General features: G+C 40.9%; 1 protein-coding gene across 1 annotated transcript; it reads left to right on the top strand.

The window, feature by feature from the left end:
• Positions 1–27,767, top strand: CCDC38 (coiled-coil domain containing 38). The gene is made up of 15 exons (XM_018049045.1): positions 1–36; positions 884–1,144; positions 2,246–2,411; positions 2,889–2,953; positions 5,398–5,561; positions 5,677–5,757; positions 8,304–8,461; positions 10,963–11,049; positions 12,788–12,845; positions 16,314–16,383; positions 18,070–18,221; positions 19,410–19,545; positions 23,610–23,815; positions 25,446–25,542; positions 27,546–27,767. Exons 1-15 carry the CDS (start codon positions 1–3, stop codon positions 27,654–27,656), a joined length of 1,848 nt encoding a protein of 615 aa, XP_017904534.1. The 3' UTR covers positions 27,657–27,767.

Below are 27,767 nucleotides of genomic sequence, written 5' to 3'. Positions count from 1 at the left end.
ATGAGGGATCTAAGATGTTCCCCTATTTACAAACTGGTAAGTCTGCTTGCCACAGTTGCTTGGATACACAACTCTTGGGTCAGTGAAAGGATTTTCTCACTCACAGAGCAATGAACATCATCTTTGGGACCAGTTTCCTGAGCCCATGACCTTCTTATAAATTAATAAAATTACATATTAATAACATTATATGATCCTCTGAACCCACCAGAACCCACGAAAGTTAGGATCTTGACAATACTTTGTGCCTCATACCTTGTCTTCCCTCACCTGGGGCAGCCATCAAGCCTGTTACCTACTCTCATCCACACTCCATCTCCAAGCCCAGCTGCCTGGACCTACCCTCAACTGTCTCTGCTCATTTATTACAAGACCTAAAATTTCATGTTCTGCTTTGACATCTTTGAGCCTCAGAGGGCTCTAAAGGCTTAACTGTCAGTCCTCCCATTCTTGGCAGATATGACATCCACCAAGTGGGAAGTGTTCCCCATGAAGCTAATTCCTCTATCAGCAGGACCAGCTATGTATGCTCCATTGCTCTTCAACATAATAGGTTTCATTTTCCTGCTAGCCTGTGAAACTATTCAAACAAGTCAGTCACATCCTCCTATAGAAGCCAGAGGTCATTCAACCCTCTTGTTATGACAAAGCTTGCCTCCTGCAGCTCCTGGTCCACTCTGCCCCTGAGTGCACATGTGATGTGGTATGGCCCTGCATGGCCTATAGCGTCCTCCTACACTGGGGCATGTGTGACTAATTAAATTGCTGCCAGTCTCATCAGTCCACTGTTGTGTGTTCAGCTACCTTGTACTGCTTAGGGCAGTGGCTCCTTCCTTTTTCCCTGGGAAACAGAGGAACTGTGGCTCCTGCCCCCATGCTCTAGGCCCTACATCCCCACCTTGTTGGGGGCAAGGCTTCATGGATCCTCCTCCTCAGAGACCCAGGTGCCCTCACTTACTCTCCCCTGGGTGGTGGGAGCCTTGCTGTTCTGGTCAACAGGAGGACTGACAGAAGTTTTCTGTTTCCTTTTTTTCTTTCAACAGAGAAAGAAAAAGATGAGACAATCAAAAAGGACAGGCCATATAAGATCTTTTTTAAAGATCTGTTTCTTTTCAAAGAAAATGAAATGGCAGCAAAGAAAAGGGTAAGATAAACCACAATCGCAGCCAATGTTAGAATCATACCCTCTTAGCCATCACTTTTATGAACTTTGCTGGGTTGAGACATAGAGTCAGATGTCAGACTGCCTGTCTCCCACTATGCTAGAAGATGGTGTAATCGCTGTATTAGGACAGCATCAAGCCGCCTACTAGCCAGCTAGCGATCACCGCCTACTGGAGAATATAGGCACAGCACTACAATCTGGTATGACAGGTACAGTATACCCTATCTGTCGATTCTGATGCCCACATTTTCTCGCATTTTCACATTTCTGAAACTGGGACTCAGCTACATAGATGGGATGCCATACAGCACTGGCACTGCATAAAATGATAGTGCATCTTACAAATGGCATCTTAGAGTTGAAATGCCCAGAAGCATGCATAGAGAAAGAGACACTTGTATTTGTCAGTGAAAAAAGGGAAGGGAGGGTGGTGGGAGCCATGATGGGGTATGTGTGCAGAGACTACTGAGGAGATAACAAGAACTGAATCATTAAAAACAAGTCAGAATTTGCCAGGCAGATGCAAATAAGAGGATGCATATGTGTGTACTGGGGAGGAAGATGGAATAAATGTGGAGGAAGAGGTGTCATTTTAGAATGAGCTGGTATGAAACTATGGCCAACTTCCCAACTATGCCTTGCAGTTAATTTTCCTGCTTGTATAATCAGACCCCACATCACTGCGTGATTTTTTTTTTTTTGAATGTCTACTTGGGAGGTCTATTTGTTCTCGAATTTTCAATTCCACAGAACCAAGCCTTTTCAATCAGTGGAATCTCCAAGTGACTTGCATTCTGAGCTAGATGAAACTGAAATTAAAACCAGATCACTTTCTAATCTCCTGTTTGTGAAGTTCATGTTTAATCAAGTTTGAATGTTCTTTCTTTGTGCTCAGCTTCCTACGAGAAGGGATTGAAAACCAGGCAAAACCTTTCAGACATGAGAACTTGAAGTTGCTTGTTTAACAAATTAGTACTGAGAAAAGGACTTGTTGGAAATGATGTTTATATACAATCACTATTTTAAGACAACATTATTTTGGTACATTAGAAATTCTGTTAAACTTTTTCACTTGGGCAGGAAAAGTTTCTGAACCGTAACATGAAAGTCTACCAAAAGTCTACTTTTTCATCACGAATGAAGAATCGTTCACATCTGGGCCAAATAGCAATCTTCACCGACACAGGTGGTGCCTCAGTTGAACGACTGGGGCTAGATCCCACTCTTATTCTCAGATTAACAGAAGGTAAGTCTAAATTACTGTTTGTTTAAGAATATCATTTTGAATATTTACTGTTAATGTCAGGTAACTGTATGACATGCTGAATGCTGGTAATATAGTGATATACCAGTGACTATACCTTCTGCCACTTGTTAGCTGTGTGATCTTGGACAAGCTTTGTGACATCTCTGAGCTTCAGGACCTTACAGGATGGGGATAGTAACAAGAACCTTATTGGAGGTATTAACAGAATTAAGTTAAATTATGGATGTAAAGTGTCTAGTGAAGTTCCTGGAATATGGACATAAAATAAATGATAGTTATTATAATATTGTTAAAGTAACTTTTCAGTGGCTAGGAAAAAAGTTTTTCTAAAAGTATAGTATTTTTAAAACTGAGATACATATTGTATGCAATAATTTAATTACATAGCCTTTATTTTATATAACATCTCTGAGGGATAATGAACCAAACCTAAGTGTATTTCAATTTTCTTTAAAGGTGCAGACACAAAAAGGACCATCCATGAATTTATTAGTGACCAGAGAGACAGGTTTATGCTCGAGGTAGTTAAAATAATTTCTATTTCCTGTTAGCCAAATTGAAGACTTCCTGAATGGCACTGCCACATTTTCACCTGGACGTTTTCCTTTCCCATGACAGGCCCCAGCTCCATTGCCCCTCCTACCCTAAAGACCCAGCCTCTTCCAGACCCACTTCAATCAGGCTTTTGTTCTCCTCATTCCACCAACACCACTTCCAATGCCCAATTCAGTCATTTCAACCTTCCTTCTACTTATTTCTAGCATCTGTTGGCCCAGGTGACCATCCTCACCTGAAACACTTTTCTTCCGCTAGTTTCCAGGACCCTCTATGTCCTGGTTCTTCCACAGTGCTGACAGCTCACTCCTTCAGTTTTCTTGTTCCTCTGTGCCCTGATCTTAAAATGCTAGAATACCCCAGGGCTCACACTTCACCCTACACTCTATCTACCCTCCTTGAGGCTGGAGGCTTTAAATCCTACCATCCTATTAAGAGCTTCCAAATTTACTTCTGATTTTCCTTCCTGAACTCCAGACTCACCAGTATAACTCAGACTCAACAACTATAACCGTAGTTCTTAACCTGCCTACTTAAGGTGCTCCATAGGGATGTCAGACTTCACATTTCCAAAACTTCCCTTGTTATCCTTTCCCCTGTGTCTGCAAATCTGAATCTCAGGCACTGTTTCCTATCTCTGTCAACAGCAATTCCATTTTTCCAGCTACTCTGACCCAAAATATTGGGGTTATCCTCAACTCCTCCTACTTACAACCCACATCCAAATACCCTTTGGGATATATATATTTCCCGAATATATCTGTAATCACACGACCTTTCACGACCTCCTCTGCCGCCACTGTAGCTCATGTCACCAGTAAGTCTTACACGATTATTGTAACTTCTGAGCACTAGTCTCCTGCTTCCACTTTTGCTCCCTGTAGTCAGTCTGTCCCCCACCCCTCCTCTGCTGAAGAGCTGATTTTTCTGGTCCCCAGCTCTGCTCACTCTCTGACCTCCTTCCTACCACCCTGTGCATTGCGCACTCTGCTTCAGCCACGCTGGCTCCCTTGCTGTTCCCGGGACACACCAGTCATGCTCTCCCTCAGGACTTTGCACAGGAGGCTTTTCCTTCTGGGAAGATTCCTCTTTCAGATATCTACATGATTTGCTCCCTACTTCCTTCCAGTCTCTTGTTAAGTTTTCACTGTATCAGGGAGTCTTTCCTGGGCTATACATGGTGTTAATCTCCTGCCCTTGCCCACTGGACCACTTATTCCCCTTTAATCAACATCTCCCTCTGCTAAAATGAATACCTCACAAAAGCAATCCATTTTATTCTGTTCACTGCTCCAAAAGAACCATTAAAACAGAACTGGCACACAGTATTTATTACTTGGCAAATGAAGTAATAAATATTTGGGGGTTATACACTTGGAGTATCTAACTTTTGGTTTTTTTTTCTTTAATCTTTTATTTTACATCCATTCATATTTAGAAATACTGTATTTTTTTAAAAAATTAATTCATTGATTATTTATTTTTGGCTGCCCTGGGTCTTTGTGGTAGTGCACAGACTTCTTACCATGGTGGCTTATCTTGTTGTGGAGCACAGGCTTTGTTGTCTGAGGCATGTGGGATCATCTTGGACCCAGGATCTAACCCGTGTCTCCTGCACTGGCACGTGGATTCTTATCCACTACACTACCAGTGAAGTCCTGGTTGATATTTAAAGTGATCTCATTTCCACATTCTAATCCATTCATATTATAATGTTTGTGGCTTTGTTTATACTTTATTGTCCATGTGTGGCATTAAAAATACAAGTAGATTCTTATGCAGTAAAAAAAAAACCAAACAAAACCAAAACCAAAACAGAATCTAGCTATCAAAGTTGCGTTGGAGGATCTAAACAGGGTGCTTTGAGGCTGGTTAAACACTCCCCCACCCCACTTCCCCAGCCCCACGTTCCCCCTGACCCTGGGGCTGCCTTGGAGGAATTGCTGGACCCTGACTCTCCCATGGTACGTCCTATAGGAGAGCCTTTGTGATTGCAGACAATCCAATTTCCCAAGGGCCAGAAAGTACCAGAGGACACTGTGGGTAACACTAAGTGGACCTGCTTTTTGGAGAAATATGGAACATGCCCCTCCCCCCCTTTTTAGGCTAGAGCCTGAGGAGACACATAGCTATTTTCATTTGTGGGGCTATTCTGGAACAATATGAAGCCTCTTCACAAAAGTGAAAGAGAGGCATTAGTCTCCCGGTCTACCTATCCTGAAAACAGAATTCCTTCATGAAATGAAGGCCACAGCCCCAAAGTTCACACGCTACCATTTCTAATACAAATGATCACAGATATACAAAAATAACCAGGCAGGTTATTTTTCCCCTTTGTTATGAGACCTTTGAAATGTGCTAGAAATGTGGAATCATGTTCTTGATGCACTTGTGTTTTCAATATTCCCAGTATACTCTGTCAACCAAAAGAAACACCATCCAAAGGTTTGAAAAACACACAGCAATGAAGGAAAGGAAACTCATGAAAGCAGAAAAAAAGCTCGAAGAAGACGCGGTAGCCTTTGAAGAGTTCCTGCGAGAAAACGACCAGAGATCTGTAGATGCTCTCAAAATGTTCGTTCCCCCCCACCCCTTTGGCCAAATCGCTTTTTACCCTCTTCTTTCTTCTTTTTAGTTTCTCAGAACACAGACCAATACAAAACAGACTAACAAATCTGTTCCTTTTCAGTGCAGCGCAGGAAACTATAAACAAACTGCAAATGACGGCGGAACTCAAAAAGGCGAGTTTGGAGATCCAGTCGGTGAAAAGGTGAGGCTGGGCCTGTCTTCTACCCATCATTTGTCCCTGCCCCCACTGAAACCTACTGGTGCCTGGCAAGATCCTGATCAGTTGGTGATTTCATAAGTATGAACACATTTTAAAAATAAGTAATTTGTTGATCAAGGATTGTGTCTACCTGGGGACCAGGACACAGTGACCTCTGGCTGAAAAGTTTCTCTAACTTGTCATTACAAGATATTAGCTGAAAGAAGGAAACCAATGTTAGACATAAGCAAATTATTTCCTAAATGTTCTTTTTTCTTCATTCTAAGGCACTGTTCCTCCCTCCCCCATTTTAACATCTCTGAATTTAGGATGCTTTTTAATATTTTTACAATTATCTTACAATTATAATTGGCAGTATTTTTTATACTTGTACTTACACTTGGTTGAAATTAACACTGATATTAAAACGAGGATTTTATGTACCAATATTTTCTTAGGTCAGTTTCCCAAGGCAACAGAACTAAAAGCAAAAATAAACAAATGGAACCAAATGATGCAACCAACAAGGGCTTAATTTCTAAAATATACAAATAGCTCCTACAATTCAATAACAAAAAACAATCCAGTCAAACATGAGCAGAAGACCTAAATAGAAATTTAGAAGAAGACATGCAGATGGCCAACAGGCACATGAAAAGATGCCCAACATCATTAATTATTAGAGAAAAGCAAATCAAAAGTACGAAGTATTACCTCACACTGGTCAGAATGGCTGTCATTAAAAAGTCTACAAATAACATATGGCGGAAAGGGTGTGGAGAAAATGGAACCCTTCTGCAGTTAGTGGGAATGTAAATGGGTGCAGCCACTGTAGGAAACAGGATGGAGTTTCCGCAAAAAAGTAAAACAGAACTGTTCAGCGATCCTGAAATCCTACTCCTGGGCATAAACCTAGAGAAAACTGCAATTTGAAAAGACAAATGCACCCCAATGTCCACTGCAGCACTATTTACAGTAGGCAAGACACCGGAACAACCTCAATGTCCATCGACAGATGAATGGACAAAGAAGATGTGGTATATGTACACAATGGAATACTACTCAGCCATAAAAATGCATGAAATAATGCCATTTACAGCAACATGGATGGACCTAGAGATCATCAAGTCAGTCAGAAAAAGACAAATATCATATGTCACCCATAAGTGGAATCTAAAATGTGATACAAATGACCTTATCTCTGAAATAGAAACAGACTCACAGACATAGAGAACAAAGTTGTGGTTGCCAAGGGGCAGGGTGTGGGAGAAGGACTGGAGTTTGGAATTAGCAGATACAACTCATATACAGAATGAATAATAAGTTCCTACTATACAACACAGGGTTTGATCCCTGGGTTGGGACGATCCCCTGGAGAAGGAAATGGCAACCCACTCCAGTACTCTTGCCTGGAGAATCCCATGGATGGAGGAGCCTGGTGGGCTACAGTCCACGGGGTCGCAGAGAATCGGATATGACTGAGTGACTTCAGTCACTCATACAGCACAGGGAACTATATTCAATGTCCTGTGATAATGAAAATGAATATGAAAAAGAATATATATAACTGAATCACTTTGCTGTACAGTAGAAATTAACATGTAAATCAATTATACTTCAATGAATTTTTTTTAAAAAGAGGAAAACACTGGGCACCCAACGAGGAGCCAAATGTAGTAAGTCAAGATCATCATTAGGCTCTGACTTCAGGCAAGACAGGCTTTTTCTGAATCTTACCTTGAACCATAGTTCTACATCTGTTCTAAAAATTCTCATTCTGATATAAAGACCCAATATGGTTTTGCTGCTGAAAAAAGTGCAAGGTAAGTTAGAAAAGCCAGTCAAATGTCTTCTACCTGCTTTCTCTAGATCTGAGGAAAGTTGATATTCACAGTGTGAGGCAGAGCTGATGGTGGGACAACCAGGAGTACTCCATGTGGGAGCCTGTACTCTGGGGGAAAACAAGCCCCCAGTGAAGTTGGAGCTCTGCCGCTGGCTGACTGCATTGTCTCCCGTCGTTGTGCTCAAAGCACTTTGCTTCTTGGCCAGAAAAAACATGGAAGAGCCTGGAACAACTGCCGTGAGCAAATGCCTGCTGCCTTTTCCTGGCCTCCATAGATTGGCCAGGACGTCAGTCTTACAAGAGGCTCGGGGTCCATGGGATGCTGCAACTGGAAAACCCTTGCGTTCATGGGAGATGATGGAAAGCACCAGGGTTTCCAATCTGGGGCACATGCTGCTCCTTTATAGGGAGCACCTGGGCACACTAGATCCTGGCCCCCTCAATGGCTTTTCCGCCTCAGTGCTGGTTCTGAGGGTGAGCTGCCTAGCCTTGGGCATTTTTGTTCAAATAACATTCCTACAGGTTTCTTGCCTCTCATCTTATATCTTATTGAAGTCCCTATTTTTATGGCCATATTTACAATATTTGTTAAGCAAATTATTATTCAAATACATGATCAAGAGAATGACTTTTTTAAAACCTATTTTAAAAATGAACATGCTTTCACACAGGTATATCTAACCATATCTATTTTTCTTTTGAGTAGTGAAATAGCAAAAACAGAATTCCTCCTTAGAGAGTACATGAAATATGGGCTTTTTCTGCTGAAACTGTCTCCAAAACAATGGCAAATCCAGCAAGCAATGAAAAAGGTGTCAAGGAGTAAAGAAAATGTGAATGTTATGCTTCCAAGTATAATAAGAAGTAAGTCCCATATTCAATTAAGTACATATCCTAATTCTAAAATATTCTGCTTCAGTGTTTGTTATTAAATAGTTAAAATTTTTATTTTAGGCAGACCCTGAACAATCCCACTAACTCTGATATTATAAATTATTAATTTGGAAACTCAGGTTAATTTCAAATATGAAGCAGGAAAAATATACACATGGAAAAATAGAAAATATTTTATTTGTAGAGAGTGAGAATAGCATACCTACAAACCTCTGCCCAGTAAAAAACCTGAAATACAATTTGACTTGTTAAAACATTCTGTAGAGTAATTGGACACAAAGTCAATTATATTTTATTAACCTACTGTTGCTGCTGCTGCTGCTAAGTCGTTTCAGTCGTGTCCAGCTCTGTGCGACCCCAAAGACAGCAGCCTACCAGGCTCCTCCATCCCTGGGATTTTCCAGGCAAGAGTACTGGAGTGGGTTGCCACTGCCTTCTCCTTATTAACCTACTATATTAAGCTAAATGCTGCTACTGCTGCTGCTAAGTTGCTTCAGTCGTGTCCGACTCTGTGCAACCCCACAGACGGCAGCCCACCAGGCTCCTCTGTCCCTGGGATTCTCCAGGCAAGTACACTGGAGTGGGTTGCCATTTCCTTCTCCAAGGCATGAAAGTGAAAAGTAAAAGTGAAGTTGCTCAGTTGAGTCCGACTCTTAGCGACCTCATGGACTGCAGCCTACGAGGCTCCTGCATCCATGGGATTTTCCGGGCAAGAGTACTGGAGTGGGGTGTCATTGCTTTCTCCAATTAAGCTAAATAGGTTAACTTTATTAATTAGAAAATATACAAGGAAGTTAAATTCAAGAAAGCAATAATAACCTTCAATGTGTGACCAAGAGATTTGACAAATGAGAAATATGTTATCAGATAGTAAGATTGATTTTGTAAAGTTGCCAATTTTTCTGAAATTCATGTATAAGCTTTATGGAAGTATAAGAAAAATGTTACCAAAAATTCATCAGAGAGTTGGGTTAGGTAGATCTTTGCAGGATGATTCTAAGTTTCATCTAGAAAGATACACAAATACTTTTGAACTAATAAGGTGAGGGTGGGTGTGTTACTTATCCTTTAAGACATTATATAACATATTATCACAGTCTCAAAAATGAAAACTATATGGTACTGGCATTAAGCTCAGTGGAACAGGAATAGATCCTATTACAGGTAAGAATTTCATACGTAAGTGATGAATGTAGGGTCACAAATCAAAGATGAAGACAGACTTCCAGCAACATTGGGGTAACAAGGACCAGACACATCCTCTTGCCTGAAAAACAACAGTTTTAAGACATCAGACATCAAGGAGCAAAACAAAGTAATCCCGAGAGAAGGGAAACACATGAGTTGATCCCTGTGCTGGCCTCAGGGCACTGCCTGGAGAACACTTCCAGGACTCGGTGAGGCAGACCGGGGCCTCAGCCGTCTCTGTGGATGGAGAAGACAGAGCTGGGGGTAGGGAGGCCATGGTGGCTGGAATTCCCCAAGCAGAGTACTGGAGGGGAGAAAGCCACACAGAAAGAGGGTTCTCTTGATCTGCAGACTTGTCAGCTGAGAGCTCATCCTGAGCCTTAGGGGTGAGAGCACTTATACCACTGAAATCGGCACATTACAAATCAGGGAGAATCTTTCCCCTGAGAGCTGGTTATTAAGCCTTTATTAGCACACCAGGCGGAGAAGGTGATGGCACCCCACTCCTATACTCTTGCCTGGAAAATCCCATGGACGGAGGAGCCTGGTAGGGCTGCAGTCCATGAGGTCACGAAGAGTCGGACACGACTGAGCGACTTCACTTTGACTTTTCACTTTCATGCACTGGAGAAGGAAATGGCAACCCACTCCAGTGTTCTTGCCTGGAGAATCCCAGGGACGGCGAGCCTGGTGGGCTGCCGTCTATGGGGCTGCACAGAGTCAGACACGACTGAAGCGACTTAGCAGCAGCAGCAGCAGCAGCAGCACACCAGGGGTGGCCGCCCTGCTTAGCTCCCTCGTGTGTCTCACTGTGCTGCGTGTGCTTATATGAGATCGTGTGTATAAACTGTCAAGCACAGTAATGACATTGGGTTAAACTCAATATATGATGTTTGACACGAGAGAAAACACATGGGAAGCAAAACTGAGAAGTATTTGCATTTAACAGCTTAGGATTCAGTGCTCCTAGACATGTCCTCTAACTTGAGGATGCTCAGAAAGCAGAGTCTCAGTCTAGAGGGTTGAATGGTTAACACCGGGATTTTAGAAGTTGGTTGATGTGGGAAAGAGACTTCTTCAGGCCCTCTAGGTTAGTTCTCATCCATCCTGCCTTCTCCAGAGATCAGCCCTGGCCATCTGCATAATACATATGTTGGTTACCATGTGCCCATCTTACATTTCTGTCCCTGGAAATTTTCACAATTACTTGGCCTTCACCCTGAAACAAAGCTCTCATTCTCAGAAGTGTTCCCCCACCCCAACTTGTTTATTTTCCATTCTAGAATTGAGTGCAAGGAGAAAAGAGACCACTGACGAGTCCAGGAGGACATCATTTTCGGAAGATTCTTCTCTGGGAAGAGGTAGCCAAGGTAACACTGGATCTTTGGCACTTCACCCACAAAAGTAAAGTCAGAGAAGGTGCCCATCTCAAAGTGGAGATGCAGGACCTATAAACTAAGCTGAAAAACAGAGCCTAGTGTCCACATCACCCTTAATCCTGGGGAGCTAGGTGTTTGGTTTCTCTCTCTCCAGACATTATTACAAAACTCAGAGAGGTGGGTGAATGAATAGAACCGGCAGAGAAGTCAGGGGCAGAGGATCTTGCACAAGTTGTCTCTGGCTGACTAGCACATCCTCTGAGGTCCTTCTTGGCTGCGCCTCCTCATTCCTCTGGTTCAAGCCTGCCCTCTGGTGTTGATGGACCAATTCCCAGGGCCCAACAATCCAGGCCAATGGCAACCAGGTGACTGTCATTGGCCGGTGACTCAGGGAAGTAACTGGGAAGACTGAGGAAGCTCTACCATGCTCATAACCAACTCTAAGGATACTTTCAGCCTCAACTCCTGCCCTGTAGTCATTCAACGCCCACAGGCAAGCTGACTCTTTCTCCTTTATCCTGCTGCCAACCATCAGAGGTATTTAGTGGTAGGGGTAAAGCTCAACCATATAATTTGCCTGCCCAGAAACAACCCTGGCATAAGTGCACTTGGCCAGCTAATTGAAAAGGTGGATTCTTTCAGAGTGTGAGGCCAATTTGGACCCATATTATTTAAGACATACTACTTTGTCTGTTAGAGGATCTGGAGTAGGGTGCAGGGGAGGGGAGTGTAGAGGAAGTGGGTGGTGGGGTCTATATTTTCTTCTCTTTAAAATCTTGAAAATAGGAGTTACTCAGTTTGAATAGCATCCCTTCCCAAGACATTTTTAGTAATATGTGTTCCAGCATCAGCTTAAAAATTTAAGATGCTCATTTATGGTGGTGCTAGAATCCACTGGTTCTTTGTCCATTTCCTTTCCTTCCCCCACTCACCTTGGATATACTGGAGGAATACTATGTATCAGCAACTTTTTGAGACTTCAGGTACACAAAGATGAATAGGATATAGTTCTGCATGCTGGAACTATACAAATACAATGTAATGGGACAAATGATACAGCAGTGATGGTGAGGGGTCTGGGGGCAAAAACCAAAAATGTGATCTCTCCCTAAGGCATTCAGAAAAGTCTTTAAGAGGAGGTGACATCTGAGCTGGATTTGGAAGAATAAGTGGGACTTTCCAGGTAGAGGGACTGGGGAGTGAGGCCTGCTATAGTCTCAAGTTGGAACAGCAGGAAGGGTGGCTGGAAACCACAAAAGCACGGGCATGAGGAAACATGACCTGGGGGCCAGTGGCTGCAGAGATCCAAGACCAGTTGCCCACTTCTCAGGTTCATACCATGGTTAGACCCAGACACTCGTAATAAATAAAGTTCACCATTTTTATTTTATATCTTGATCTTTTAAAATCTGTGATTAAAAATGTGTATGATTAGGTAAAAAGAGAACTGTGATTTATATTCACCATTTATGTCCCTGATTTGTGCCATGTTTTAGACAATATGTACCCATCCCTACCCCGAACAGCAATTTCTGATTTTATGCTTGGAACCAAAAGTCAGTAGAATAAAACAGCACCATTTTCTATATGACTGTTTCTAAGTAATGGGCGTATCAGTACAGAAAAATGAATCCCTCTCACCAAACAGCAAGCACTCATTCCTAATTACATGTTCTTTTTACCTCCACCATCACCAATGATGTGGACTTCACCTGGACATTCTGAATAGCAAGATCACGCAGGAGGACCACTCCCAACCTAGAGGAAAAGAAATCATCCTTATCAAAGTACAGTACATATTGATTACCTCTCTTGTAAATGGTGTATTTTTTTTATAAGCAAATATCTCTTTTAGCCTTTCTTCAACATATGTGCCACGTATCCACACCCATCATAAGAGATGCTGGAGGTAGTGGTTGCCATTTCTATGTGCTCGGCAGGTGACCAAGTTCTCACAGGTCTTCCTGCATCCTTTGATGAAGGCCTACATCTGCTATTTGCAGAAACCACCCACACCCTGCCTCTTGGGTCTTTGCCGCTCAGAATCCACTGCCCAGTTGTTTTTGATCTACTCTGCTGACTCATGTGTTTGAAAATTTACCGTGGCATTCAGAATTGCTGCTATAGGACTAGAAAGCACTTTTTGTTTGTTTCTTCCCTTACTTGATTATTGACTCATTTACATTCAATATTTCAGAAAGTGGTAGTTCACCACCCTAGCTACCCTGGAGTGAAGTGAAGTGAAAGTCGCTCAGACGTGTCTGACTCTTTGCGACTCCACAGACTATACAGTCCATGGAATTCTCCAGGCCAGAATAATGGAGTGGTAACCTTTCCCTTCCCCAGGGGATCTTCCCAACCCAGGGATCGAACCCAGGTCTCACGCATTGTGGGCAGATTCTTTACCAGTTGAGCCACAAGGGAAGCCCAAGAATACTGGAGTGGGTAGCCTATCCCTTTTCCAGTGGATCTTCCCGACCCAGGAATTGAACCAGGGTCTCTTGCATTGCAGGCAGATTCTCTACCAACTGAGCTATCAGGGAAGCCCCTAGCTACCCTAGAGGAGCTATAAGAAAATATATTGATGTCCAGGATGGATATCTGGGCCAGCAGTGTATTATCCTGGCAAAAGTCGACAGAGACACTGTGCTCTGAATTTCAGGGGCCTTGCGGTCATTCTACTTCTGTGGCATTTTAGAGTCACTGTTTTGTTGTGTTTTAATTACATTTTCACTTGGAGAGAATTACAGATTCACATGCAGTTACAAGAAAAAATACAGAGAGGTCTCACTATACTTTACCCAGTTTCCCCCAATAGTAACATCTGTTGCAAAATTGTAGTATCATAGCACAAACAGGATATTGACATCAGTACAGTCAAGATACAATCAAATACAGAACATCATCATAAGGATTCCCCATGTTGAAGCACAAAGTAATATGCAGACGTCACATTCACTTTCTCAGAAAGTTCACTGCTTCTTAGTTTTTCATTTACTCAACACGTATTTACTGAGTGCCCTATAGGGCCAGAATAAAAAAAAAAAAGACAGTCTTTGCTCTCAACAAGCCTACTGTCTAGTGAGGAAGACAGACAAGGAGTTTGTCAGTTACATTATACCAAGATAAGGCCATTGGAAGGACAATCAGGGTGCCTCAGACATGCAAAGGAAGGACTCTCAGCCCAGAGAAGAGGTGAGGGACTGGAGAAGCAAGGGCAGGATCAGTGGACACACTCCAGATCAGATGGCCTCTAGGCTGTGTCTGGTGAGAGGACGAGGGGTCAGTGAAGAGGGAGGGGCCTCCTGGCACGAGGGTGGCAGTGTTTGGGTCTGTTCAGAATGGCTGGGCTGCAGGGTGTAAATGGACAAGACTGGAAGGGTAACTAGGTATTGTCTCATGAAAAGGAAGCAGTGGGGTCATCCCAAAGGTGCCTGTGTTTTGTTCCAAGTGCCTGGGAGTCACTGAACATTTTAGCAAGAATGTGACAGAAGCTCAAATCAGATTTACACGTTTTAGCAAGAATGTGACAGAGGCTCAAATCAGATTTACATTTTAGAAAATTGGAGATGGTAGTATTTTAGAGAACAGAAAGGACAGGAAAAAAACTGGACATAGAGGAGCCAGTTAGGAACCTGTGGTCACAATTCATTAGATGAGAGATAATGAACTCCCCCAGCCAGACAGTGGCAGCCGGAACAAAGAAGGAGAGGCTGTGGGACACATCAGGGAAATGCTACCTACAGGCTTCCCCCAGTAAAAAGAGTGGCCACAGATAACTCCCAAATTTCTCATGTGGCAACTGGATGTGTGGTGTTGTCATTCAAAGGTATTAGGAACACAGCAAGGGGAGCAGGCCTGAGAGGAAAATAAGGAGTGTGATTTTGGATGCATTCATCTGAGCTCTCTATGGGACACCCATAAATGTCCCATATGGGACATCTCTATGGGACACCCAAGTGGATACTCATGTTCAGTTGGAAGCTGGACACTGAAGTCCAGAGTTCAAGAGACAGAGATGTGGGAGTCGGTATGTTAGTAGTGGTTGAATCTATGAGGATCAGCCCCAGAGGATAGGTAGAAAGAGAGGAAAGAAGGCTGAGGAAACAGACTCTTTCAAAGAAAAGGAACCAAAAAGGTAACAGTATCAGAGAGGTGGGAGAAGATTGATTTGAAAATGATATTACTGAATCCACTAAGAGTGGACTGAATGGTGGATGTTTCCCAAGTACCCCTTGACTTCTATGGCCCTCTCAATTTTCCTACAACGTATTTCCCATTGCTAAAGGGCAGCTCCAAGTAGCTTATTTTGTCCCTTCAAACTCAGCATGAACAAAGCAAATGTTAATCTTGTCCTTGTTCTATGCTTAGTCATTCAGTCGTGTCCGACTCTTTGTGACTCCAAGGACTGTTAGCCCACCAGGTTCCTCTGTCCGTGGGGATTCTCCAGGCAAGAATACTGGAGTGGGTTGTCATGCCCTTCTCCAGGGGAACTTTCTGACTCAGGAATTGAACCTGGGTCTCCTGCATTGTGGGGGGATTCTTTACTAGCTGAGCTACCAGGGAAGCCCAATCTTGTCCTTATCCTATCCTTAAAGCTGTTTTCCTTCCGGTTAGCATGACCTCCATTACTCCAGGCTTACTGACTACAAACGTTGAAGTCATCTTGTCTCTTCTCTTTGTGCTCCAGTAGCTCTTTCTATTCTTGGTTCCCATGAACTCTTTTCTTTCCCGTGTCTCTAGATTCTCCTCCCAACCCCCAACCACTGTTTTCCACCGTCACTATAAGCATTACTTACCTAGGTCACACCAACAGCTGCTTTACTCCTTCCTTAGCCCCTGCCCTTTTAACATTCCAATCATTTTCAATTTATCGCTCTTAAAGGATTCTTTCAGAGCCACCTTGCAAGCCATACAACTATTCTTTAAGTATGTATCTCATCACCCACCCCACTCCCCAACCAACCTTTCCTCAGCCTGATCAGAAGATATTTTACAGATGCACCTCAAATAATTGGTACCACGTGGTACAACTCTTCCTTATGGTCTCTTTGTTTGCATATGTCACCCTTGTCTGGGAATGAATCTGATTTTCTTTTGCATGCTCGTGGAATCCATGGATTCCTGCAATTCCCTAAAAGGCTAAACAGGCTATTGAAAAGAACTAGGTTACATTTAGGTTCCAAAAATAACTTAGTAATGAAAGCAAATCTGTTGATAGAAAAAAAATCAGGCATTTTCTTTTCCTTTTACAGCCAAACTGAGAGTATCAGTTCAGAAGACAGTTTGGAATTCTTTTTAGATGATGATATGGACTACGATCTGGTAACCAGACTGTTTGTTTTGACTTAAATATTGTTTGGTGAAAAGTATAGATGCTCATTTCTTCTTTTGAAATTAAAATGTCCTGTTCCAAATATTCCACAACCTTTCAGAAGAAAATATGATTTTTAAAAGTTTGTTTGCACCGGGTCTTAGGTGCAGAATGCGGGGTCTTTAGTTGTGGCATGTGGGATCTAGTTCACTGATCAGGGAACAAACCTGGGCCCTCTGCATTGACAGTATGGAGCCTTAGCCTCTGGACCACCAGGGAAATCCCCGAAAATAGGATTTTGCTACTGTTCTCTAGTTGTATATATAGTTCATGTTTGTCATCAGACATTTAATGAAAAATAAATGTCGACTTCCCTGGCGGCTTAGTGGTTAAGACTCTACACTTCCACTGCAGGGGCATGGGCTCGATCCTGGTTGGGGGAACTAAGGTCCTGGATGCTGTGAGGCACAGCCAAAAGATTTTTTAAAAATTATAAGTTAATAAATAAGTGTCCTTTAGAAGGTAACAATTTAGGAGATATATATTATCTACAATCTTCCTGTGAAAATAACCACCTTCTGATTATTTATCATTTTATTGGGGTTGAGATATATTGGGTAGCTGGACTGTGAGATAAATTGAGCTTCAACAAAACAGCTCTTTGTGGCACAGGTCTGATTGTGAACTAATCTCACCCTAAATACAACCACAGAAACTCACAGAAAAGGAACAAAACACTTAAAAGCATTAACTGTATACTATATATAACATACCTTATCCAAATCATCTTTGTGTGTGTGTGTGGAAAAGGCACAACTTACCATCTTAACCAGTAAGTGTATGATCCTGCAGCATTAACTATTAACATGCTGATGTAACAGACCCCTGGAACTTTTTCATCTTGCACAATGGAAACTATACATCAACTGAACAACTCCCCTATGCCTACTCCCTCTAGCCCCTAGCAACCACATTCTACTTTATATTTCTAAGAGTTAGATTACTTTACATACCTTGTAAAAGTGGAAGCAGCATTTGTCTTCTCATGAGTGGCTTATTTCATTTAGTCTCATGTCCTTATGTTCTTCGGGTTCATCATATTGTAGCAAATGACAGGGTTTCCTTATTTTTTAAGGGTGAATAGACCACATTTTCTTTATCCATCCATCAATGCACTGATGCACATTTAGGTTGCTTCCACTTCTTGGCTACAATAAATTTGATGAACGTGGGGGTACAAATATCCAAGTCATCTTGCTATAAATTAAATTTATTTAAAGTGATATAAACTTATACTTAAAATTTTAGAAAACAGAAAATTATTAAAATGTAGGGAGGAAATGACCTTCACTTAGTCCTGTCTTTTCTCATTCTACTTCTTCTCTCGTCTTTCCCTAGAAACTTGCCTTTCCTTTTTTCCTGCTTTTGCCTCCTCCTCTGCTCCATCCCTCTTCTGTCTCTTTTCCTCACTCTCTTCTTCCTTTTCCCCTTCTCTAATAAACTTCATCTCCCCTCAACATACAAACTGTTCTCTTCCCTTCGGCCAGCTCTCACATGGAAATAGGCTGTCGTCACTCTTTGCCCATATCTCCCTTATAATCGGAACAGTATTCCTTTACCCCACTGTTTTTTCCTAGATAAGTCACATATGCACTAGTATGTTAAGTGAATTAATTATATTCTTCATTATTGATTAGGAGCCAGAACTTTATTTCAAAGAACCTGAAGAGTTACTTCAAGTCCTCACAGAGCTGGAAGAGCAGAATCTTACTTTGGTACAATATTCCCAAGATGTAGATGAAAATCTTGAAGACGTAAATAAAAGAGAAAAAGTTATACAGGATAAAATGTAAGTCATAAAAAACAAGTAGACATTCTATTAACCAATTTCTAATCAGAGAAGAAGTCACTTTCATTTATGTGTGGCCCTTCCTTGTGGTCTCCCTGGATTTAGGGAAGAATTTTTATTAATAATAGTTTACACTGCAGAATGTAAGAAGTAGGAATTATATTTACACAGAATAGACTGGTTTTAGTTTTAGTCCCTAATTCTTTTCACTTGTCAAAATATTTTCCTAGCTAGCAAGAATAAAAGACAATATAGAAGGTTATAAAGAATCAAAATGTCACCTACTGCCTTACTCTTTGTTCAATGCAGTTTTACGCTGTCATCTGGCTGACCAAATCATGCTTTGGATGATAATGCTAATGAACTCATTTTCCTTGGCTGTGACTCTCAGCAAAAGTTTTTTCATGACTTAAATATTATATCATTTTATAATGTACATTATCAAAATCAGAGCTATTATAAAAGGGATTTCTGTTGGGAAGGGGGCTGGATTTGATGACTCAAAAAATTCCTTCCTACTCTAATACTCATTGTAAAAATGTGCAGAATCTTTTTTGGAAGACCCATTTGCACCAGAAGATGTCAATCTTTTAAAATAGTTAAGTCAAACAGCATTGAACTTTGGGACATATTGAAGAACTTAAAACCATAATCTTATAGCCACCCAGTAAGCTACTGTCTTTTAATCCTGTCTCCTCACTTCCAGTCCTCAGTATTCGGTGCCCCACCATGACACTATGATATGAGGGGATGGGGCGGGTATGGTTGGGCAGGAAAAGGGTATCTATATCAGAAGCTCTAAGTAAGGAGTCAGGAGTCTCTACTTTTCCCAGTGGCTCCCCAGGTATTCTGATTATCAGTCAGGTTTGAGAACAGTGACATCCTAGGTCACCCAGCTTGGGTTTCTGATACCTCAATTCTACTGCTTTTTCTATTTGGGGGGCTCAAAGTAGAGGGGTTGGAAATACTTCCTGATGGACATTGAAAAGCATCTGTGCATTTATTTTTCTTATTTTTAACCTGAAAAGTTGCAGGTACTTTGTCAATATCTTAAAATATAAACTTCTATTTGGCTTACTAGACATAGGATGTTGAAACATGATCTAGGGAGTGTTGAAGCTCCTGACTGATGGTTTATTTCACTGAATCATAAATTACAGATAAGGATCTCTTTCTTCTTTGCAATAGAAATACCAACATAGAGTTTCTTTTGGAACACAAGGAACTGCTCAAGGCCAACTGTGTAAGAGAAGAAGAAAAAGCAGCAGAGTTGGAATTAAGGTCCAGGCTATTTAGTTTTGGAGAATATAACTCAGATGCTCAGGTAATCATTCTTTGCCTGCAGTAATTTTATTTTGGCTCATGATAATAAGACTCTGCATTCCCTGTGTCTTAAGCATTGGAATAGGAGGATTAAAGCAAACCACAAGTCCCAGGTTGATGACAGAGGCTGAAAACCTGATTGGAAATTACCTTGTCAATATGTAATAGCCAACTTACACAGTAGATAGAAAACATTCAATTATCATCGGTACTCTCTTAAAAGGCTACCAAGTATGATGCTGAGATTTCCCCTCCTATAAATATATTTGTTTTAGTCAGTATACACATGACTATACATATGAAGTAGTTCACTGCCTGTGATCGTTTTGGTATTAATTTCAAGGGCAAATAATGAAGACAGGAAGCACTGAATCAGCACTGAATGGAGTATCTTCCCAACACTGAGCTTGTAATAGGTTGTGGCCCCTTTGGGGTCTGCAGAGATCCACCACCAGAGCACCTGTGACACAGACTAGTGTGCTTACCTGTCTGCATGCAGGTCTCTCCCAGCTGGGTGCAAACACTAGGGCAAAGCTTGTCTTACCCTTCTCTTCAGCTCAGTTTAGCAACCTCATAAAGCAGGTGCTCCATAAATGTTTGCTGAATGAATGATCAGGCTAGTTTTAAGACCCATAATAAACTCCAGCTAGCATTGGTTTCGGAGAAGGCAATGGCACCCCCTCCAGCACTCTTGCCTGGAAAATCCCATGGACGGAGGAGCCTGGTAGGCTGCAGTCCATGGGGTCGCAAAGAGTCGGACACGACTGAGCGACTTCACTTCGACTTTTCACTTTCATGCATTGGAGAAGGAAATGGCAACTCACTCCAGTATTCTTGCCTAGAGAATCCCAGGGATGGGGGAGCCTGGTGGGCTGCCGTCTATGGGGTCGCACAGAGTCGGACACGACTGAAGTGACTTAGCAGCAGCAGTAGTAGCGTTGGTTTCCTTGTAAAATCTTGAATGAAATAAAAATTCAAAACTCATATATAAGACTAATATCACAATTATAGTTATGAACTTGATTTTCAAACATGGGTAGATTTAAAGGGACTCTATCAGAAGATGACTGTGCTCCCTTACCCATAAGCAGGCAGGGTTACAAAAACAAAACTGTTTATGGCTCCAGTCACAATCCACATTTCTTATGTGGTGTAACACCAAGGAAGGAAGGGATGGGGTTGTGCATTGCTAGAGCACAAAGGGTGATGATAGCTACCTTTCAGCTCTTCAATGCTGTCTTTATACCTTAAAAAAAAAACTGTGGTTCAAAAATACATAATTGACCATTTAACCATTTCAAATGTACAATTCAGTGGCATTAATTATATTTGCAATGCTGCATAATCATCACCACTATTTTAGGACTTTTCCATCATCCCAAATAGAAACTCTGTACCCATTAAACAAATTCTCCCTCCTTCCAGCTTCTGGTAACCTCTGTTCTCCTTTCTCTCTCTATAAATTTGTCTGTCTTGTTGATCAGTCACTACTCTTTTTGTGATCCCATGGACTGTAGCCTCCCAGGATCCTTTCTTTGTCCATTCTTTCTTTCCCATGTAAGAATACTGGAGTGGGTTGCCATTTCCTTCTCCAGGGGATCTTCCTGACCCAGGGGGAGAAAAAAGGAGCTTTACGGCAAACAGGACTTTTTTTTTTTCATTTCATAGGTATTTCTCCAAACTTCCTAAAATCATATTTTGAATATAAATAGGGATTACAGTAAGTGTTACTGTAGGAGGAAAGAAAGGGGGCTTTATAGGAAATAGGACCATCGGAAAGCTTGTTAAACTAGATGGGAGAGACAAGCTGTTTGAAGTAAACTATTGGTAACAGATCTTGATTTGTAATTAAGTGTTGGTAGCTCTGTAATGAGTCTGTGGTTTCAGGAGGGGTTTCCCATGGCTCCTGGAGCCACATCTATCTTGAGTATTATTTGTCCTTGGCTTTATGGTGATTCTCATCTTATTGAGCAGAAGCAGGAACAGGGGCAGGATTCTACCAGGAGAACGATTTACTTTGCCCAGAAGTTTATTGAGATCCTTTTATCTGCGAATGCCGGGTATACAGTGGAAACACAGAAAGAGAGTTTTCTTACGGTCCCGAAACATGTTACCTACAAGCTCGAACATCTCTACCAACAGTTAAAACGGCACAGTGGCCAGGTACAGGGATCAGCAAGGTGTGGCCTAAGCCTCCGCTTAGAGTAGAATACTGGAATGACTTCCGGATGGAGAGAATGAAAACTCAAAATGTTTTGTAAGCCAGCCTGGGAAGCTGTTTGCTTGTAACTTTTTTTCCCCTCTGAGAGAATGCATTCATTTATTCAGCAAACATTTATTAAGTGCATAGTTACATGCAAGGTGCTTGCTACTTTAGATGTAAGTATAAACATAAGAAATAGCTCTTGCCTTCCAGATGCTTACAGTCTATAAGGGACAATAAGACATGTATGCAAATAACTGTCAGACAGCATTATAGTGTTCAGTTCAGTTGCTCAGTCGTGTCCGACTCTTTGCGACTCCATGAATCGCAGCATGCCAGGCCTCCCTGTCCATCACCAACTCCCGGAGTTCACTCAGACTCACGTCCATCGAGCCCGTGATGCCATCCAGCCATCTCATCCTCTGTCGTCCCCTTCTTCTCCTGCCCCTAATCCCTCCCAGCATCAAAGTCTTTTCCAATGAGTCATCTCTTCACATGAGGTGGCCAAAGTACTGGAGTTTCAGCTTTAGCATCATTCCTTCCAAAGAAATCCCAGGGTTGATCTCCGTCAGAATGGACTGGTTGGATCTCCTTGCAGTCCAAGGGACTCTCAAGAGTCTTCTCCAACACCACAGTTCAAAAGCATCAATTCTTCGGTGCTCAGCCTTCTTCACAGTCCAACTCTCACATCCATACATGACCACAGGAAAAACCGTAGCCTTGACTAGACAGACCTTAGTCGGCAAAGTAATGTCTCTGCTTTTGAATATACTATCTAGGTTGGTCATAACTTTTCTTCCAAGGAGTAAGCATCTTTTAATTTCATGGCTGCAATCACCATCTGCAGTGATTTTGGAGCCCCCAAAAATAAAGTCCGACACTGTTTCCCCATCTATTTGCCATGAAGTGATGGGACCGGATGCCATGATCTTCGTTTTCTGAATGTTGAGCTTTAAGCCAACTTTTTTACTCTCCTCTTTTACTTTCATCAAGAGGCTTTTTAGTTCCTCTTCACTTTCTGCCATAAGGGTGGTGTCATATGCATATAGTTACTTTTTGCGACCCCTTGGACTGTAGCCCACCAGGCTCTGTCCATGGGATTCTCCAGACAAGAATATTGGAGTGGGTTGCCATTTCCTTCTCCAGGGGATCTTCCCAACCCAGGGATCGAACCCAGGTCTCCCACATTGCAGGCAGACGCTTTAACCTCTGAGCCACCAGGGAAGCCAGTTATTACAGTAAGCACAAAAAAGGGAGTTCACATACTGTTGCTAGGAACACTGGAGTGGGGAAAAAAAAAGGATTTAAATGTTTATGTAGTGTCTCCTTGAATGGCAATGATACACAAAAACATTCAAGCATCCTATTAAATTATTTTATACCTAGACTGAAATATTTTTAAAGAAATAATCCAGGGTGTTATTATAGTAATGCTCTATGTGCTGTGCTTAGTCGGTCAGTCGTGTCTGACTCTTTGCGACCCCATGGATTGCAGTCCACCAGGCTCCTCTGTTCACTGGGATTCTCCATGCAAGAGTACTAGAGAGGGCTGCCATGCCCTTCTCCAGGGAATCTTCCAGACCCAGGGATTGAACCCACATCTCCCACACTGTGGCGAGTTTTCTCCCTGAACCAGCAGGGAAGCCTGCTCTGACTATAAATTATGACATAAATTGACTGCTGCATTTTTTTTCACTGTTCTAATGTATTAAAGCTTTTCTTTAAAAAAAAGGAAGTATTTAGTAGAACATATTAATAAAAGCCTTTTATTACCATATAGTAAAAGGGAATTTTACATTTATTGAATGAACAAGCAAATAGTAATGAGATGTTTTCTGCTCTCTTTTTCTTTTTAATCTCAGGAAAAACTGATAGACTCTCTTAGTAAAAAAATTAACCAAGTATACAAAGTCTGCATTGGAGATGCTGAGGTTGGAAGCCTCAACCCAGTTCAAAAGCTGGTAAAAGTAGAGACTCGCCTGGTAGAATTGAGTGATCTCATTGACTCCATTCCCAAAGAAAATGTGGAGGCAATTGAGAGGATGAAACAGAAAGAACGACGGCAAAGGTACAGTCACTGTCTTATGATATACATGTAATAAAAGACTTAAATATTAGGCAAGTCTGTTATACGGCAAGTCTCTATTATATGCCATACAGACACTGGAATCAAACTCAGGCCTGCTGTCCTCATAGACCTATTATTTAGTATGGAGATATATTCATCAATATTCTTATGAAATAAATGTCATTACCAATGATAAAATGGGCACTGTGAAGGAAAGAGTTCACCAGGGACAAATGACATAAGTTTCAGATGAGCAAGGGGTCCTTCCAGTCTGAAAAAAACTGAATTTTCAGAGTGAATATTCCCTACTTATAATATTCAAAGGATTATCATGTGGAAGGAGAATCATACTTATGGTGAAAGGGCCTAAGACTAGAATTTCCTTAATTGGAAAACTACAGGGAGATTTAATCTGTGAAGAAATTGTTTGAAAGAGCTAGATCGTGAGGGTTTTTCCTTGGTTCCTAACTGTCAATAGGTATGTTTCCTTACCTGTAAAATGGCAATAATGGCACTTCTCTCATACGGTTGTTGTGAGGATTGAATTAAATAATCTATGTAAAAGCACTAAAGCATGCTTGGCATACAGAAAGTACTCTAATAGCAGACATTCATATTAGATACTTTGTTATTGCTTACCACTTTACTGGGGTGTGGGGATATTGTTCCCCCCACATAAAAACAAAGACTAGAATATATTGAGGTGATCCTGATGAGATTTTGTTGAATATGAAGCACATTTTAAAGAAATTGTGAGAAATTACTCCTTCTACAAGATGACCTTTCACTTACACTAAGAACATTTGCATTTTTTACAGTAGAAAATATAGTCTCCTAACATATAATTACAACTATTACTAGCAGTGAGATTAATATATGAACCTAATCCCAATTATCATTTTGATCAAAAGAATTTTAGTGGATTTTCCCCCATGGTTTGGAGGCACCTAACAGAATACCTAATTTTGCATTAAAAATGTTCAGTGACTATTACATTGATAATTATATACATCCGTAAAATAGTCTCTTGGCAAGTGGTTATTCTGCAATAGGGAGTGGACTAGACAGTGTGCATATCTCATTTAATTTTATCCTCACAACAACCCTAAAGAGAACAAAGACAAATAGTATTTCTTGGCCTTAATTTGAGGATAACATTCAGAGAGATTTATTGGAAAATATATTTTTGTGGTTATCAATTGGACTATACACTTGTGACTTGTATACTTTTCTGCATGTTATACTTCAATAAAAAGGTTTAAAAAGAGGGGAAAATAACTGGAAACTATCAATAATTCAAGTGGCCATCATACAGATTAATAGTACTGAACTGTAAATGAAATGATGAGGGCTCTGTTGAGGTGCTTGTTTTGGACCAAGATCTGGGTAGATTTTGCTTCTTCCAAAACAGTGACATGCACTTTCTTCCCATTTCAACATAAACAGGGTTTGTTGTTGAAATTTCACCTGAATATTCAAAACCCACAATTATGCGGGAAGATGAAGTATTATTTTCATTTAACCTTAAAGGAGACTTAACAATATTTAGGTAATTCTTTATCAAATAGTATTGATGTAGATCTTTTTGACTGGAATTTATAGTTAGAACAATGTCTTCCTCTTTTGACAGGTTGCGTGAAGAGAAAATGAGAGAGAAACAGAAACACCAGGAAGAAAGGCTAAAAGCTGCCCTGGAGAGAGCAGTAGCACAACCAAAGAAAAAGAAGGTCTGTGTTTTATTGTTAATATTAATAGGTCCAGCTACATCAATGTGTGAGGGCTTCTATAATGTAAAAACAAAATACCTAACTCATCTAATTTATTCAGGTTAAACTTCAGTAAGTCTGCTGATAGTTTCAACTGATCTCTCTGGTTCCTTGTTATTTTTAGAATAATTCAAACTATTGGGTCTACAGTTTTCCATTAAACTCACTTTTTGTAAAGAAAACTTCTCCCTTGCCTCTTTAGCTCCAGGTACATGAAACTAGAGAAATACAAAAATAATAGTGGATTATTTATAACTGAGTGTTTTAATCCTCACATTGTGAAAATAATGAGATTTATAGCTGAAGTTAAAATAATTTACCCAGAGTCACTTCAGATTTAGCAGCAGAATCTAAGCAGAAGCCAAGGTTCTTCATATTTCAAGATTACCTGTTCAATAAGAAGTTCAGGATGGGGCAGTCTCCAAGTACATGTGGTCTATTACTCACCCTGGGTATAAAGGGCCTTTTGTTTCTCTATGCCTCTCTTCCTGCTTTGAGTCTGAGTCTGAAATCATATTGCAGGGAGGCAATTTCATAGTTATCTGCAGAACTAATGTGGACACTGATTCTAACCAGTCATAGCTAACGCATATTATGCACCTCACAACCAGCCACTGAAGTACTTAAAAGCTCTGAAGTACGGTAGCTGTTAATATGTACTATGTTTAATTATTTTCATTTAAATTAGTGTTTATTTTTTAAAAGGATCTGTACTTACCTAGTTCAACTCTGCCTATGAAGATCTGACTTGTCCTCTTCTTCCAAGAGATAATTAGCTAGTTAACACCCTGCTACATGTATAAACTATTATTTACTCAGCCCACCAAGTTAAAGTGATCAATAATGAGTTATGACCTTTGTATCCCCAATGCCTGGCATACAATGGACAGTCAATAAATGCTTACTGAGTTAACAGACTAAAAATGAGAATGCAAACTGAATCTGGAGGAAAACTGAAAAAAAAAAAAAAAAAAGCTAAGTCAACAATATATGAAGACCTCTGAAAGAGGTTTTTACTCAGAACACTTCACTGCTGGCAATGTTCTCAGGCAGAAATTAATAACCAAGGTCATCAAAGGAGATTGGTGCAGGGTGGGGAGGTAAGGGTATCTGACATTAGAAAAGGAATTCAAGGATTCTGGTCCTCCAAGGACATTTTTGTTGTTATAATGAAGGAGAGGACTGCCAGTGCTATTTAGTTCCTGGGAGCCAGGAATGTCAAATATACTGCAACGCAGGGATGGTCACACACACGGTTGGTGCCTCGTTTGAGAAATAATGGAGATGTCCCATCAAATTTCACGTCCAACAGAATAGTTTTTTATCCTTTTAATTGACACAAATTCAGATATAAAGACAAAACAAAAATAAATAAACAAAAGGGAGAGAAAAGATTCAAAGAGAAAAATTAGTATGACCTAAATTGAGTATATACCCCAGAGAGAATAAATAGGTTATGATTCAGGGTGTCCCTAAGCCTCTCCTGGTTGGAACACCTCCAAAAGCCAACAGGATTGTGAGTGCTCAAGAAGATAATACGTGGTTTTCTCAAGTTATTGTTTAACAGGATTTTAAATGCTGGTTAACTGTTGCTCAGAGGAAAGTATCACTTCTAACCAGAGAAACTAGCTACTCCTCCTACTGGTGGTGACTGAGAAATGAAGTGTTGGCCTCAAACATGGCTTACCATATCTCAAACACAAGCTATTTGATGACTTTATCTACACCCTCCCATTTCCCCATAACACCTAACTGCTCTGTCTTCTGCATACCATGGTACTCCATTTACTACTTAACTCTGCCTGCGTTTGGACATCCATTAGTCATCAATCTCTTTGTAACTGCATTATTTTAAACTATATTATTCTTTGGGAAAATCAAGTTAATAATTAGTATTCTGGGGTTATACTTCAATAGATAATGGTTACATGAAAAATATTGTTTTTTTTCTTTTGTTTCAGCAGGGAAGACAACTTATCTACCGTTCAAAACCTCCATCTGGTAACAAACATGAACTACTTTTAGTCAAGGATACAAGAACGAAATCCCTGGAGGAAGAGTATTTTTTCACTTGAACAGGAGCAGTAAGACATTTATTACCAGAATGCCTTTGGCATATTCTGTAGATTTTGCTTTTCAGTCATGGCAATATTCTGCCACACATACAGGCCTAACCAATTTCAGAA

This window comes from Capra hircus, chromosome 5, assembly GCF_001704415.2.
Source record: "Capra hircus breed San Clemente chromosome 5, ASM170441v1, whole genome shotgun sequence".
Taxonomy (NCBI): Eukaryota; Metazoa; Chordata; class Mammalia; order Artiodactyla; family Bovidae; genus Capra; species Capra hircus.
Note: the sequence above shows the minus strand (reverse complement) of the source record. Positions and strands in the feature narration are given on the sequence as shown.